This window comes from Dermacentor silvarum, chromosome 6, assembly GCF_013339745.2.
Source record: "Dermacentor silvarum isolate Dsil-2018 chromosome 6, BIME_Dsil_1.4, whole genome shotgun sequence".
NCBI lineage: Eukaryota > Metazoa > Arthropoda > Arachnida > Ixodida > Ixodidae > Dermacentor > Dermacentor silvarum.
Window position 1 is genome coordinate 28,128,165 of NC_051159.1, and position 17,441 is coordinate 28,145,605.

The 17,441-nt window shown below is 44.1% G+C and overlaps 1 protein-coding gene across 4 annotated transcripts in view; it reads right to left on the reverse strand.

Moving 5' to 3' along the window:
• Window positions 1-5,027: 5,027 nt before the first annotated feature.
• Window positions 5,028-17,441, reverse strand: part of LOC119455349 (talin-2) — a 324,493-nt gene continuing 312,079 nt past the window's right edge. For all 4 annotated transcript variants that reach the window (XM_049668712.1, XM_049668713.1, XM_037716732.2 and 1 more), the window contains exons 52-55: window positions 16,193-16,255; window positions 10,278-10,418; window positions 6,536-7,237; window positions 5,028-6,503 (exon numbers count right to left, since the gene is read on the reverse strand). In XM_049668712.1, coding sequence (XP_049524669.1) covers window positions 6,956-7,237; window positions 10,278-10,418; window positions 16,193-16,255 — 486 coding nt within the window. In that variant the 3' untranslated portion in view covers window positions 5,028-6,503; window positions 6,536-6,955. The remainder of the gene's footprint in view (window positions 6,504-6,535; window positions 7,238-10,277; window positions 10,419-16,192; window positions 16,256-17,441) is intronic.

A 17,441-nucleotide genomic window follows, 5' to 3' on the forward strand; every position in this document is an offset into this window, starting at 1 on the left:
AATAATTTTCTTCTTCCCTGCGTTCGAACAAACTACGGAAAATTAACTGCTGTCTTCTCTGGGACGTCATTTTGGAATTCTATACCATACGAAATTAAATCATCGGTACATGTTTCTATACCTACATACTATATATATGCCGTCGCCGAGCATTTCAACCAACCAGGTCATAACTTTGATGAACTTGAACTCTACATACTACAGTCAAATTTCCGTTCTGCGCGAGACAGAAAATATAGAGAATCGTACCTCATCCATAAGTTCAAGACATAGCAACCAATAGGCATGAATCTAAAATTTGCTAAGCTAGACTTCAAAGCATAGGCAACAGCACTTAGCTATTTTTCATTGAGCTGCTTAGTTTCTTTGATATTCGATTGTCAATAACATTGAAACCTCGCTTTGCTTTCACTCATTTCTTTCGTTCTTTTATTTATATATTTGCCCCCCCCCCCCCCCACCCCCATTTTTTTTTTCCACAAGCACCATTTTTCTGCGGCTACTTTTATTCTGTCAGACACGATAGTGCACCGAGTGCCAGTGGAGCAGATACCGCTCCCCCTCCCCGTAGTCCAGGCCCCTTCCATGAAAAGAGGAACCTACAATGACACGTCAACCGGCTAACCCACGGCGCTGCCTCAAATTCCTCCACCGACTATCAGTAGCGCATTAACTTTCTTTTAAATTCTACACCTTCGCCGCTAACACACTCTCATTCGTTATCTCACCCACCTACCATACCTTCCCTCCCCTTTAGAAGAACCCTACCTATATATACTGTGCTGAGGAGAGGATATGTTGCCTTGAAGAAGACAAGTCCACTTGTCGAAACGTTGGCTCCTGCTCTCACCTTGTTCTTGTGTTGCTCATATACCTCCACAAAAAATATCTACTAGACAATGTTATATGAGGAATTGCACTAATTATTAATTTCCTACATTCCTCTTTTATTTATATTACCTGTTGCTTCCGGTTTCTTTTTTCCTTACTATGCATGTGTAATTCATGTAAAATACAATTGTATGTGTTTTTATTGTTTCTGGAAGCTTCCATTGTGCGATCGCTTATTATGCCACTGCTCTGTACAGTAGTTTTGTTCCTCGGTTTTATCGAATTCATTATATTAAATAATTTCATGAAGCCTGCACTATTTTTTCAGTTGTATATGTATTCCAGCATACACTGTTGTATATTGTCATAAATTTATATCATGTCATTACTTCATTTGTTTGCTTTTACTTTTGTGCTATTGCGTTTCCTCTAGCTTTTCTGTTAATATTTATTGCTTATGTACTCCTTTTTATGTCATGCTGCAATCTATACTTGATATGTATAGTATATTAGGTGGCCCCCTGACAGTTTCTTAACTATGGGAACACCGAATGTAAAAACGTCACTAATAATATCATCATGTACGCAAAAAAAAGTGAATAAACTTGAACTTGAACATTTGCTTACTAACTAAATTAACAAGCATGGTGTCACGTGCACACAAGAAAACGTGGACACATCTGACTCTATGACCGCGGACACTCGCTGTCAAAATGTTGGCACGAGGAAGCGCGGCAGCAGCAACGACCAAATTGACCTTCGCGCTGCCTTTTGCTTCAACGTGAACTAAGCGGCGAGAACACAGTGCACACAAAGCTATCAGCACTCAGCACATTCTGCCCTCATCGCAGATCGATTTGAAGACAGGGCCCACGCGGGTGCATTTGGCCGCGTCACACACAGCCACCGCCGGAGTAGAACCCTATGCCATGCGCACTTTGGCAGACGGTGCGCTTCCTCGCTGCCTTCCTCCCTTGCGCGTGCAAGATCAAACCACCATTGTTGGCTCACCCTTGCACGTGTTTGCTCACGTCTACAGTATACGGCGCCCGGCCACAATGTTATCACACTTGGACTTTATACGGAACATCACTCCGTTGCCGACGATGAAAATTCGCCTGGAGTGTCCATATAATTATTATTGCAATAAAAATACTTTTCAATCCATGACATCACACTGACGTACATGCAAAGGCAGTGGTTCCAAATTAGTGGTCTGCAATAACATTCCTGGGGTCCACAAAGCCCTTGTGTACAAGTGCGCACTCACCGCGAATTGCAACCGTGTCAAATTCAAGAGTAGACGGTGCGTAGCACCTTTCGCAGCACTATGCAAAGTGGTGCTTGCCACTAAGCTAATCAAAGGGGAAAACCAATATCATCATTTCTATTGTTGCTACTACGACACCATGCCAATCAGCTATACGGCACGTGGCACACAGCAAGAACCATTCCTCTTCGTAGTGCTGACAAGGTCCGTGTTGACAATGCTTAGTGGCGTGACGCACGTTGCGTGCCATCGCGATGACGAAGTTACGAGGGTACCAAGATAGTTTCCTGAAGTTTGGACTTGCAGAAATGGGTTTTGTGCGATGAAATGTTTGCACAAAGCTCCCGTGTGCCAATAAAGGTAGCCCGCCAGCTCCAAACAAAGCACCCAACCTATCAAGACAAGGACACAACATTCGAAAAACAAAACCTTAAGCTTCATTTTCTTGTCTAACAATCAACCTATCATTGTGAAATTAATGAATATAGAGCTTTATCCGTCTAAACCGATTTAGTGTTTCTCTGTAGTGTCCCTTTATAAAAAGAGGTTTTCTTTTGCTGAATATGCTTAGCCTCCTCTCATGCGCGTGGTATGGTGCAAGATCATTACGCCAAGGTTACCTGTATTGTCGAACCTGGATACAGTCGAACCCACTTATAACGATACCGGTTTTAACAATATATCGGTTATAACAATCGGAAGCTGCTGCACCGTCAACTTTTGTAAGTTTTTTATGGTGAAATAACCCGCTGGTTACAATGCCCCCATGCCGCAGTATCGGTTATAATGATGAAGTCTGGCTATTGGGTGTCCGTGCTAAAGGGAATGGAATAACTCTTTGAAAAGAAAACAGAAAATATTTATTTTCTTTTTGCATGCCGCCATGCGCTGTTTTCCATCCTTTTCAGCATCGCCAACCTTGAGCGCCTCTCTCCCGTCACCCTTACACCCCTCCGAACACGAATGGGCTGCGCCCATAGCTCTATGCCGCACCACCCTCCGAAACACAAATGAACCATGCCAACTGCGCTGATAGCACTGGGCTGGCGAAGTGCCGCAAATGTGTGACGCAATAGGGCCAAAACGGCGTTAGTGTCCACCGAAACGAAGCGACAGAGTTCGCATCGCCATAGTCATCATTGAAAATCGTACTGGAATGACAGCAATGCTGGAACGCTTCGTGCCTATTTGTGCCTTTAAAGCCTTTCTTCTTGTGTTTACCCCCGCGCAGAGCAACGGGTTGCCCGTGTGCCTTCATGACTGTGTATTCGCTATCCATGATCGCGTCGATAGCGGCCACGATTTCGTCCGCAGCAGTTGCGACAAACAGAAGTTTAATTTTGACTCGGTATGTGCGTCATCCACGCGCCTTCATTACTAAGTAGTCGACATCCATGATTGCGTCGATAGCGGCCGTGGTTTTGTCCGCAGTTGCAGCAAATAGTAGTTTCGTTTCGACTCGGTGCGTGCGTCGGCCGTGCCTTCAGAACCGCAAGGTCGCCGTCCACGATCGTGCCGACAGCGGCCGCGGTTGAGGCAAACATTAGTTTCATTTTTACTCAGTGCAAAGCTGTCGAGAATGAAAAGCACCGTCTACATCGCGATGGGTGGTGACCTGGCAAAAAAATAATCGGGCTGTGCGCGCGGTAGTGAAAAGCGTGTCTCAGATGAATACGGGCGCCGCGGCCATGCCATGAAAGAGGTTGCAAGGCCGCTGCGAGCACTAATCAGTCACGAGACGACGAGAATTGCAGCTTCCGCACTGTCCTTGTGCAAAAGAGAAACAGGATTCTGCTGATTCATTCAATAAATGAAAGCGTGTTGTTAGTTAGTTTGTAGGGTTTAATGGTGCAAAAGCAACTACGGCTATGATGCACCAGCCACAAGGTAGTGCTGAATCAATAGTCTTATAAAATGGATAAAAGGAACAAGACTCGTGGCCTCCGAAAACCTAACAATCGGTTACTAGTGCATGCTCAATGGCATGCACTAGTAACCATGACATCAATGGGTACTAGTGCATGCTCTGATAGTAATAAATGTGGACGAAGTGGTGTCAGTGTTTTGTATAATTCATGAAAATAATTCTATCTTTCTTCCTCGAACGCCGGACATGTGATTAAAATGTGATTCACAGTGAGAGGTTCCTTGCATTGTTCACACTTGAATTGTTGTTCTCCTCTTAGTAAAAAATTGTGGGTCAAGTGTGAGCGTCCTATACGAAATTGACGTAGAAAGCATTTGTGTATCGTTTTCTTCATACCCTCAATAATTCGACATTCTGTTTATTCGGAAATTTTTTCAGTCCCATGAAATCCGAATTAACGAGGTTTTACTGTAAATAGCAGTGCCATTCTTGAACGCCATCAGCCGCAACTTGTTACACACGATCAGAGCGCGCAGGAAGCAGAGTTAAACGGTTAAACGAGTCACCATAATCAGCAGCCGGCGGAGGAACGTGTTGCGGAGGGGCACTGGCCTTCCTGCCATTATAGTTTTCTCGCAACAGCTCTGCCATCCCTCTATTTTGATTTTTTTCATGCAACCCAGTTATAACAATTATCGGTTATAACAATAGAATTTTCGTGGCACTTGAATATTGTTATAAATGGGTTCGACTGTATATCGAATCTGAATGGGATCACAAAAAAGTGTGATATGTAGGTAATTCGATATATAAAATAAAATTTTTCGAAAAAAAATTTCAAGGGCATTTTATTTTACTGCTGTTTGTCAAACACAATAATTCGTCATATGTGGGTTTGATATATCCGGGTTTGACTGTATGATGAAAAAATATGGAGGTCCCAAGTGCATCACTGTAAAGGAGTGTCACTGTATTGTGTTGACAAATTTGCCATGTTGCTTCTTTACACTTTGTCTTCAAAAATGAACCGAAAATAAAAGGTGCGAGTAGTCAAATAAGTAGCTTATCACACTTTATTTGCAGGCACGATGGTTATGGATGTCACAGGTGTGAATCTGAGGCTGTAAGTAGGGCAATCACGCCCAAGTACAAGGCACTTTGACAGTATTTTAACAGTTTGTAAGGAATAGTATTTCCAGAAACAAGTTGGGAAAAAGATAGGCAGAACACTCTTTCCACAGACCGTCTGGCTTCTTAGCCAGGCACAATATTGCCACACTACAATCTGCACCATAGAGAAGATGCATCAGCTCAATCCAAAGTAAATACATAAGAATAAGTGTTACCAAATGTTTGACACATTCAATGCTACAAAACTCAATCTGCTAGTAAGTAAACTGTGGCATGATAAGCATATGTACTTAAAACTAAGAGACTAATCTATTCTGAGTTGTTGACAACTGAAAGCATTTGTTCTGAACACAAAAATCGTAAAGAACGCTTCCTGTGGAGTATCCGCACAAACCTCAAGGTACAAGACACTGAATGCAAGCATATGCACAAAATTAAATGCTCAGTCCTGCTTCTACACAGGCATGTTAAAACAACTTGGCACTTGCATTACCGTGTTCCTTACATAAGGAGACAGTCGCCATCGAACATCACAAGGTGAGACATGAAACTGTTACATACTGCAGCACCAGTTGCTTTGCCAAGAAAGCAGGACCAGCTTGCAGTCTCCATTTAGTAAACTAACTTGTCCTGAGACCAGCCTTAATAAAGTACAGTGATCTCAAATACAGGTTCGTAGGCCATAACAATTCATGATCTAGCATAATCCTTTCCGTATTGCATATGAGTGACAACCTCAAGTTATCATACAATCTCCATATAAGGAACCAGCAACAAGAAGGATTTTGTACTTGCTTCTTCTAGTCACACTTATTAGCTGGTACTCATCAGACTCAAAATATGCCACTGGAATCACGCTAAAACCAGTTACTTGCCGAAGTTGCTACAGAAGTTACCCTGTTTGCCTCAGCGGCAGCGCCTACTCAACAGAAAAGATGGCCCTGGCTGGAAAATCACCGACCTGATGGACAGCTTTAAAATAGCGTTCGGTGCGTTAAGTTCGTTAAACGCAAGCACTTTACGAGATGCTCCACTGGGGATTCCATTTGGTCGTACGTGCAGGACCCCAAATGTAAACAAAATGTTAAAAGATGGGATGCATTCTGGTGTCTCGTGCGCAACATGTCCAAGCCAAGACAAATTAGACAATTCATTAGCAACTATCCTGTCGTCTCTGAGCTGACGTGCCTCGTAAGGCCTAGGGAAACCAGAATTGCCCAAGGATTTCACAAATTGGGCGTGCTAGTAACTCATTACTAGTATTTCTGGCAAGCTTAGAGAAAGCAACAGCTTATTTCACCATGTATTGCTGATCAATGATAGTGAGAGCGCAGCCATCAGGTCAATTCACACTGAAATGGGAGTCACGAGTGCTGCCATGTTTGACTACCCCCCCCCCCCCCCCTCCCATCAATAGCATACCAAAAAAAAACAACAAAAAAAACAAAAAAAAAACATTGTGTGCACCTTAAACTGATGTATGCTAACGCTTTTTCATTACGTTTGTAAGAATGCTAAACGCAATGAGAAATAAATGCGGACAGAGAGAGAGGCAGAGATAGGGACAAGACAAGCTTGCCATGTCCTTTTCTGTGCCCCTTTGCCAAGATTTATTCGTGTTGCTTTCAATATTCTAACCGCGAGTATACGCCAACTTGCCCAACTTTCTGTGCTTTTGTACGTAAGACATTTACGCTTGCTTTCAAACGCTATTCTAAGACACTTCATGTCCTGTCAGCATAATGATGCATATGCTTTTAAACAGCATTCAAAAATGAAGGGTACGGCGACTACTGCCCATATTCCAGATCACTGTACCACAAAGCAAAACAACCTTGGCTGATGTGACAGCATGGCTAGAGCATGCCATCACCAGCACTGCCGTACTTAGCCCGCCGCAGCTGTGCGAGGCGCTCGCGGGCCTCCTCCAGTTCCCGCTCCTTGCGCAGGATCTCCTCGCGAGCGCCAATCTCCTGGGCAATGCCGCCAACCATGCGTTGGTTGATGACCAGCCGGAACTCCTGTTCCTGTGCAATGGATCGCTGAGCTGCACGCACCAGGTGATCTGTGGCCTGCTTCACTGCATTGCCTGCTGCCTGCAGGCCTCGCATTGATGACGAGTCTGGCTCCGCTTTCACCTGCAACAGTGACAAGATCAATGCAGCGAGGCTACCACATGAAATGCTCATCTGCTTTTGTGCACCCGTGTCACCATCTGCAGAGATTAACATTGGCTGAACCGGTAGGTTACATTTGTGGAATGCCCAACTAAAATGTGAGGCTTGCCAAGCCAGAAAACACTGAGAGATGCTTAGAGAAGTTTCTGAATATAAAGAAATTGTGCACAACATGGTGATGATTGTCAATACAAGTCGTGAATAGCTTTCCAAAGTGCTCAGCACTTTGGAAAGCTATTCACTTTATTAACCCTTTAGCTGCCAACCCTGAGCTGTACTCGTCACACGAGTTTGTACCAATATCACCAACGACGAGTCACACTCGTCCGGCCTGATTTTCCACTCCTTCCGTCGCCAAAGATGTGTCAAGGTCTTCAATTGCTTTGCTTGCAATCTTGAACCCTAGATGGTGGTAGTTGTCTATGAAAAACCGCTTTTCGTGCCTTTCGCGTGTGTTTTAAGCCTTGCAACAGTCATTTCATAATGGCGTTTCGCAAGTAGAATGCCGGTGGCGGCGATGCTCCAAGAGGTGCTTCTTGGAGCAGTACAGTAAGCAGCGTTAGTGACGAGATGGAATTTGTGTCCGACAGCGTGTGAACACCGATAACCTGCCACCTGCGCCTCCGCGGTTTCCCTTCTCTTCAGTGCCTGGAATCTTGCGGCAACACACTGACGAGAATGACATTCTCGGCTGGTTTCATGTATTTTTTGACTGGGGCATAACGGCATGCATTGAGAGAAAGCCGCTCTCAACAGTAGTTTTTTTTCTTTTTTAATTTATGTGCTAATTCGTGTGGGGTCTCACACATGCTTTGGGACAAAGGAACGACAACACAGTAATGCAAACAATCAAAAGGGCATTTATTGCACCTTTCATGCACTGATACACACTAGCCGAATTACTACCAATAGAACATTCACATGGGCGCGCCACAAATCAAGGAAGTCCGACTCACCGCGACCCGATAGCGAATGAATATGTTCGCCCCATGCTGTGACACCATCGTCTAGTCGTTCATGTGTACGGTCACGCGAACGGTGGTGCGTTCGAACGATCCGTGTTCGTTCATACCGGTGTCCTGCTCTTAGCTTCGCGAGACGGTCCCGTGAAGCGGGCCGGCGCACGCGCGAAGCGTTCGTGCGTGTTGGTCGCCGATCCCAAGCCAAAGAGGAAGCGCCTTTGACCTTTTTCTCCCAAGTCACCCTGCCGTTCGGTGGCGTTAGCATCGCGACACTTGTGCCAGCTCTCGCAATGCGCCGCAACCGCCGCCAGCACTTAGCCACGTGGTGGAGCCGGATTACAGGAGACGCGTGAGAGTCGCGCATCCCCACATTCTAAACAGAAATCAACGATGTAACATATTTTCAGAATCAGAATTGCATGAAAAAAATTATGCCTACTTAAAAAAAATTGGCGATTTAGGTACATTTTTCGGAAGTTAAATTGGCGGTTAAAGAGTTAAAGGAATTATGCACTTGAAGGCATATATTTGTTGCTGTGAGAATATTTAGGCAGCGTTTGTTGTTTCATTGCAGAATTCTGTTGCAAGAGCTGTTATCCAGCACATCTACAGATGGCTATACATACAAGTCGGTTCATAATATCTGAGTTGACTCCAGGGACGTGAGGGTTGGCGTGGAAGGCAACTGCCATCCTTCTTTCCTGCAGTCACCACAGGGGAAGGAGGTGGCAGGACAAGAGTACAGCTGTCCTTCCCAAGCATGTGTGTCTCAAAAGAGCTATAATACTTGGTACTCAGAGACGAACACACCCTCAGTTGTGCAAAAGAATGTGGCCAGTGCCCTTAGCATGGATCCTCTTTGTCAGCAGTGAAAGTCTGAAGTACCATCAAGGCGTGCCTTGATGGTACGTCCGAGGTCCCAAGCTAGATTAATTTTGACACATTCTTTAACCTGCATTACTGCATCAGCAAACACTCAATGAATGTTCTGGCTCCACGAGGTGCACTGTGAACTAGTTTGCAGAAAGGCACACATCTCACTGTATCTCAGTGCTGGCCGCCAGCACTGAAGTACAGTGAGACAGTAAAGTGTATGTGGTGTGGTACCAATGTCGACGTACAGCGCAACTTAAATGGTTGCTATGGGCAACAGTATTTTTTAACTGTGGCACAAATGGTAATCATCGCTGACACAGAATGCAAGTTAGGCTTACTGTGGCACACTGCAACCGTCACAAGGAAAGCACAATTTGCTTGCTCATTATGGCACAGCATCCTTTTTGGGTGCAGAGATTGCCTGATCAAACATCGTACTCAGTTCAGTACATAATCACTGGCCTTTACAGGTAGGTGCCATATGACACATTACCAAAGCCCCACCTTTAACTCCAGAGCATGCGTCTGTCTGCTCTCACAACCACTCAAAATGGCAGTACAATCGTGTGACTCTGAATGATGGATTTCAAGCGCTTGTGGTATTTTCAAAAAGATAATTTTTTTTAAGGCTGCAGAGAGGACCTCATGGTGTAGGATGTGGCAAGTTTAACCTTTTTGTGCAACTGGCACAGCAATCGCATAATTGTATGATGTACTTGCCTGCTAATCTTAATGAAACTAAATGGCATTCAAGCAATTCAGCTATAGAGCCCCCACGATTCACAGAATTAAATTTCATCATTATTTTGTATAATACAGTAATGTAGCAGTGTTTAATACATTTCCACAGTTGGCGTCTCTTGGGAACTACATTTTCGAACGTGGAGGGCAGTGTGATTTTGCACATAGAACTTGTGCTAGAGGTTGTCACCTGCTTTAGTTTTGTAATACTCCTGAAATTAGCATAAGCCAGAAGTGCAACAAAAAGTGGCAACACAACGTAGACACCTGGTCTAACAAGGGCATCACCGTTTTTAAACGCTGCAAATGTTTTCATGAAATTCAGAAAAAGTGATGGCACTGTGAATCACCGAACAGAAGCGAGTGATTAAATAAGAGCTGGCCAGTATGCCAATGGTCTAGTGCCCAGTAGTAGTGCCCACCTTGCAAGCGACAAGCAGCTGTGCCGTGGAGCTGGCCACCTGCTTGGCTGAGGAGATGAGCTTTTCTTCAGACGCCTGGCCCTGCACCAGCCAGTTGGCAGACTCCACCAGGCTGTGGGTGGCCGCTGCCACGAGGCGAGCCTGCAACAATGAAGAAGGATCAAGAAAGGCACTCCTTCTTAAACCAAACATGTAGCCCCGAAATTTCGAGTTCTCTGGATAAATCAAAATCGTGAAATTTTTTTATCGGTCAGCATTGTTTGAATTTTATTGGAACAATAAAAAAAAAAAAAATTGGAGCATGCTTAGGCTTCGCCTTTAAGAGTGGAACGCGATAGCATTTGAAGACCCCTGACTGTCTGTGAGACTTCCCGGCAAATGCTACTTTCTTTTTTCTGCACCTTCGCCTCGGCATGGTGCTGCCGAGGAGGCAAAGGAAGACCGATCGGGGCGCGCCGCTTTACGAGTGGTAGAAATGCTGGAAAAGGGGTTTCTGTTTGAGTTTTCACATAACAGATTTATGTCTTCTCGTACATCCAAATTACAACCCGATGCGAAACAACCAGAGTTTGTTCAACTGCATCATGTAGCTTTGCTCATTGGAGAATTCTATGTATAGCATGAAATCTGCCTGAAAACTGTAGTTTTCTTCAACATGCACAGATGGTGCAGAACTCAGAGATCTGCTCGGTGAACTCGTGCAAAACTCTTCCAAATGGTGACCTTCAGCACAAAAGACGAACTTATTCGAACTCGACTGGTCGGCACGAAAGTGCCCGACTGCAACTGTCAACACAATGGCTGCAATGCGTCTCAGCAGCGCTAGGGGACAATGCATGAGTTGAACCTGTCATAAACGTCGCACTGCTTAGGCCACTAGGTTGAACCAGCCCCTTTTTGTTGGGAGTTGGCAACAAAAGTTGTGCCTTTGTGCCAGTCAACATGGCGGCTATGTTTGTGGCATTGCACATGCAGTTCATGCCAAAAAACAGTGTGGTGTCCGAAATTTCAGTCATTGCTGCTATAGGGGTGTGTGAATACCGAATAGCAGATTTCGTATCGAATTTTGAAATGAATCAAGAAAAAAACGCCAAATATCGAATATCAGAATATTTCTCATAAAAATTTATTGCTTACAAATTTTGAGCAAGAAAATTCGATGCTGCCCATACTCAGGAGGCTCGTACCTTTGCATAACAAGAATGTTGCAAGCTATAAGTTAGGTACGCAGAAATCAAGATATACACTACAGTCTACTCTTATTAAAGGGAACACCGAATTAGTATGCCAGTAGTAATTACAGATTACAGCTCAGTTCTAGTGTATGAAGGTCTGGAAAATATATTTTTTTTTAACAATAGAATTTCTGTTGAATAGAATTAAATGCTTTTTTTTCTCTCTGAAACTAACAAATTAGTGACATTCTGTTGCACTGAAGGTTATGAAATTAACAGTGGACCTGTGTTTTGTGGAAATATTTTAATTATTGCACAGAAAGTTTTTCATTACAGTTCTTAAAATACGGAAGGGCTAAACCGACTTTATGGCAGTTGGGTTATCGTAAGGCCAATATGCGTGACAGACGAAAGGACCGCGCATCACGTGACTCGATCAACGCTTCATGCGTAGCTGATGCCATCCGTGCTGTTTCAGCTGCAGGACTAGATCTGTGTCGATTCGGCACCAAACCTAAAACTTCAATCACCTATGCACGATGAAGCAGTGCCGATTAGGCCGTGTGGTCGTGATGAAAATTTGCCGCAAGTCGTCGCAGAATGCCTGCCGCTAATATGTTCGTACGGGTGGCTCATCTGTGACCGGTACCGAGACCACGTGTGCAGGTTAGATAGATGGTGCTCCTTTAGTGCTGCAAACAAAGTGAATTTCTCGCTTGGAAGGCATCGTGCACGAGGGGCAAGGGGCTCCGTGGTGCATGCAACCTGTGGCACTGCGCAGGTCTCCATATTGAATATATGGAATATTTGAGAAATCAAATAGTACATATTCGATTTGAGAATCGAATTATTCGAACGTTCACCATTTGATTTGATTCAGTAATATTCAAGTATTCGCACACCCCTACTGCTATACACTCGTGCTAGGCGTAGGTGGCAGTGCTACGGGGAAGTCAACATAATTGCACAGCTAAAAGAAATCACATGTCTCAAAAATTGGTCTGCATCTTTATTAAAAACTTTTGCTACCATAATATACTGACACGTGTATTTATCCATCTTTTTCTAGTGGACTTCCACCTGCTAACAACTTAAAGTTATCGCCAAGCGCAAGACGCGCCTTTGTGTAACTGCAGTTTCTCTAATGTTATCGCTGGTTCTACTCGATGTCTGTTGTCACAGAACCTTGAGTAATCTGACTGCATGAGCGACGCAAATTGTGTAGTACTTTCTGAAAGGCACAAAAGCACCACCAATTACGCTGGAACCTTCGATGAGTCATTGACCTGGAGATCCAATTTCCAATGCTGTGCTTGCCGCTATCATTGTGCTTGACGGTTACTTGTTTTTGTGGCCACAAGTTCACCCAATAAAGAGTTCGTTTCGTGATTCACAGTTTTCGATACCATGTTCTTCACTGTCACTACAACATGACAATATTATTTTGAGGCACGTGCAAACAAAAATTTGCTTCGCTATTGCTGATACCGTGTCGGATCCCACATTTTCAATTTCATTATAGCAGGGGAATACTCCATTAAAATAAAGCATGACCGACCAAATTTTATATTTACTTTGTTATATCCGATAAATGGTTATTATTTTGTTTGTCATAACATCGCGGTTTGACTGTAAGCGTATCAGATGAAAATATCAGATGCAGTGAGAATATCAGCATGCAGGTACAAACAACGAGTGTTTTACATGCCATGTGCTGGTGGTTTCTGCAATGCCATTGACATCTCACACTGAATGAAAATGCAGTGTCACCAGCCCCCATGGTAATGTACACATGAAGCATAAATCATAATGGAGGAGTGGAAAGAATGGGCAACAAGCAAAACGTTCACATGACTTCAGTTCTTGTGCTGCTTTATTTAAATTTAGGCTTTGCTTACAGGCTAGCATTTTCTCAACAGCAGCCATTCGACATCATATTGCTGGTGCCATATTTTTGGCATGTCACTTCCTAAAATATCTTAACTTTTGCATGAAAATGTACAACATGATCCCCGATTGGAACCGGGGGCATCCGGTAGTAATACAACCAAAAGATCGAGAGCACAGTTCCAGCCTGCCTGCTACACTCGAGGGATTGTCTCCGCTAACCAGTGCACGGCCTGAGAGGGTTCGATGTCACAATAAATGTCCTTACTGGGACCACATGGTGAGTTCACCTTGTATCCATTTTTTTCACATAGGCAAGCCTTCATGACATCGATGGTTTGACGACATCTCGTCTGGTCGGGAGGAAGCACGTCGGACAAAAGAAATAGTGAAAACACCGACCTTCATATTTGCGTGCCTCTGCCATTAATATTAGGGGAGTGTGAATACCGAATAGCAAATTTCAAATTGAATATCGAATGAAGAAAAGAAAGCTGAATATTGAAACGAATATTGAATGTCTGAAAATTCAACACAAACCTTTATGGTGGCAAATTTTGTGCAAAAAATACAGTGCTGTACATGCTTGGGAGGCTAATCACATGACTTAACAAGAATCTTGCTAGCTATCAGTTACTTAGGTACCTGTGAATCGAGATGCATAGTATGCTCTATTCCTATTAAAGGGAACACCAAATTAGTATGCCATCACTGATAACAACTCAGTTCGTATACAAAAAGTCTGGAAAATATTTTACAGCGTAAGCTGTTATGGGCTCATTCCAATAGCCGTTTCGGTTCACGATGATGCCGCCGCCGGTGTCCGGCGAACGTAGCCGCTATCGCTGGAAATACGAAAAAAGTACCCGGTTCCAGCCGGGATCGAACCCGCGCCCTGTGCGTGGGAGCCAGATACTCTACCACTGAGCCACGCAAGTGCTTGCTATCGGGCGCCGGAAAAATGCCCTTTAAAGCAAGCGCAGACGATCCGAGCCTCCGCCAGTATGTTAGCGCCGTATCGTGCGCAGGCGCAGCGTACGGGATGCCATTGAAAAAAAAAAAAAAAAACTGATCCCCAGCCTCCGCCAGTATGGTGGCGCCATCTAGCTATGGTGTCTGCAAATGCAGCTTGCCCGACATGTAAGTTGCTGTTGTAAGGCTTGATCGGGCTCAGCAGACTGCTGTGCAGAGAGAATTACAAGCCGTAGCTCGCCGTCGATGCCGGGCGGACGGTTCAGATCGTTCTCCTCAAAACGAGGCGACCAGACTGCCGCGAAGACCCTGTTGTGCATGGTGCCCAAATTGGAGCTACTTTTGAGCCGCTCCACCAGCTTATGCTGTGACTGTGCTGCATGTGCTGCGCAGGCCTGTCACTTTTTTCATCAATAGAATGTCTGTTGCACAATTTTTTTTCTAAATAAAGTTTACTACTACTACTACTACAGTCATGTAGAATAAAGTGCCTTTTCCCCTCTGAAGCTGAAGAACTGGCAAAGTTGCCTTAAATACCAATGGAGTTCTCAGTTTAATAGTGGGCCATACTGTGCTTATTGTCAATCTTCTATTGCTTAGAAAGTATTGCTTTCCAGTTTTCTTCTAGAAAACAGGAGGGATTTTTCCATTTTTATGGCAGATGGCTTTTGTGGGTTAGCGTCAGCTCGTGAAGGCCAATCTGCGCAACAGACAAATGCGGGGAATGCGCATCACGTCACTTGGCACCGCTCCGCACAATCATCAGTGCCGATGGTAGAGTTCTCGAATCGAGAAGCCGACAGCAAGTTCGCATGACGTCCACCAGTCTTATTTCGTCTGTGTAAATGTGTCTGCAGCCGGGGGGTCAGCGCACTGTCACACGGCATTTTTGAGCCAACCATGTAAATGCAAAGCTAGTTTTGTGACGGGTCGCTCGAAGCTACGACAAGAGACCGTTGTGTGCCTACAAATGGTATTCAGAACGAGGGGCCATCGTACAATATTTCAGAAAAATGGCGACTGTGATGATGCAAAGGTCATCCCGTGCACTCGTTTTCGTTGGCGAGGCAGTTTGTCGGCTTTCTGAGGGTTGTGTGACCACTGTGATTAGATCTGCATTAATTCGGTAACCGTAACTTTAGTCGCTGACACCTGACGACGCAGCTCCGATTAGGCCTAACAGGCTAGACAGTGTGGCGAATGGCATGGCTGTGACGAAAATTCGCCGCTGGCCAATGCAATAATGGGCTGCAAACTGTCGCAGAAAGCTTGTCGCTAATATGTTCCTACGGATAGCTCATCCGTGATCGGTCGTGAGATCACGTGTAGGGGTTAGATTGACGGGCGTTGAAGAGGCGTTCGGGTCCGCAGGCTATCGCGAGCACGCGTGCCATTGTGCCAAATTTGTGTTGTGCTTGCATGTGGGCAGAAAGCTTCGAACTGTGCAAATATGCATGTGCGAACACTGAACTTGCGTATTCAATACGATGAGCGTGCCCTGATCTTCCCACATGCTTCCTTGCTTTCCACATGCGCTGCTTTTGTTGTTCCCTATGTTCGCGTAGTGTTAATTGTTTCGATTGGTAACCTCGACTTGGTCAAACCTCGTACCAATAGATATTGCACGCCGCAGGAACGGTGTATCCGTCAAGGCACCGATCACGGCCGGGTCATTCATCGAAGGTACCGATATTCGAAAAGTTGAACATTCAAGAAATTGAATATTAGATATTCGATTTGTGAATTGAATTATTGGAACATTCACTATTCGATTTGAAATAGAATATTTGAGTATTTGCACAGCCCTAATCAATATACAACAAGCTCCATGCAGCAGCAAGTCTTCTGGGTTGCAATAATTGATTTAGTGCAGGTACCTACCGCAGACACCAAGCCCTCAGACCATTGGCCATCCACCGAACTGCATGGTAACCGCTCACCCAGCTGAAACAATGGTAAGGAAACGTGCATTTGTGAAAATTTACAACAACAAGTCTAACTCTAGTCTAACTCCCAACAAGGCATGAACACACACTTGAAGCAACTGATTAACACAGAAACTGCCCTTGCATCGAATAGTGTAAGCTCAAGTTGTTTACACCTTGACTCTTCTTTTACCACACTCATTCAAATCATCATCGGTGATTGATGATTTTGAATGCCAACTTTAGTACACGACACTCTCCAGGAATTAGCAAAGGAAAATTGCTCTCAGAATCAGTTTTTTTCTTTTACTACAGGAAAATTGAATTTTGATGCAACTTGAGGTGAGCTGAGGCTTGCAAGTTGTGGCAAAAATTTATGTAGCCTCTGCCCTACGCTGCTTCCCAAAAAAAAAGTATGCATTACAGCACATGGACAGTGGATTTTTGTGATCAGAGTTCCAGTCAGGACAACATTACAATGTCACATCTGACAGCCCTGAAGGGTGGTAAGGAGCTGCATGGCAAGGCACTGTATTGTGTTTTTTACCCAAATAAGTTGTGGGCCGATCTTATTATTTTTTTTTAAAGATGTGTTCTTGGAACATTTTTCTGTGACACATATATTTTGAATTTCATATGACATTTTTTACTTCTTTTTGTACTATACATACATTTTTTATAGCTTGTTTTTTCAAGTTCTCACAAATTTGTTGACTTCCCAATTTTCGTTTGTTATTTACAAAAAATTTATTTCTTGCAAGTACGTATTGGAAACACCATTTAGTTTCCTACAATTTATAATACCGCATTATACGTTAAAGCCCTATCTACGGTGATGAAAAAATATTTACTTAGACCCCTGAAAAATGTTTTTTTTTTCCTCACATTAAAAAAGAGTTAAATTTAGCAGCTACAGTCGTGCCCTGATACAACAAACACCTTCAGTGCACAAGATGTGTTCGCTAGATCACAAGCTTTATTATAGCCGTACTTGACCATACAAAAAGTACCGACGCAGAAGCCAACAAGGCGCATAAAAGAAGATTTATTTCTCGAAATGTCACGCACTATATTTGCTGCCACTATATTCAGCACCAAGTATAGTTTCCAACCGACAATGGTCTACAAGTTTGACAAGCTGGTAAAGTCCCTGGCGTATACAAAATGCTTGAGCAAGCTAGGAAGCTTAAGGTGGGCAATGTCAA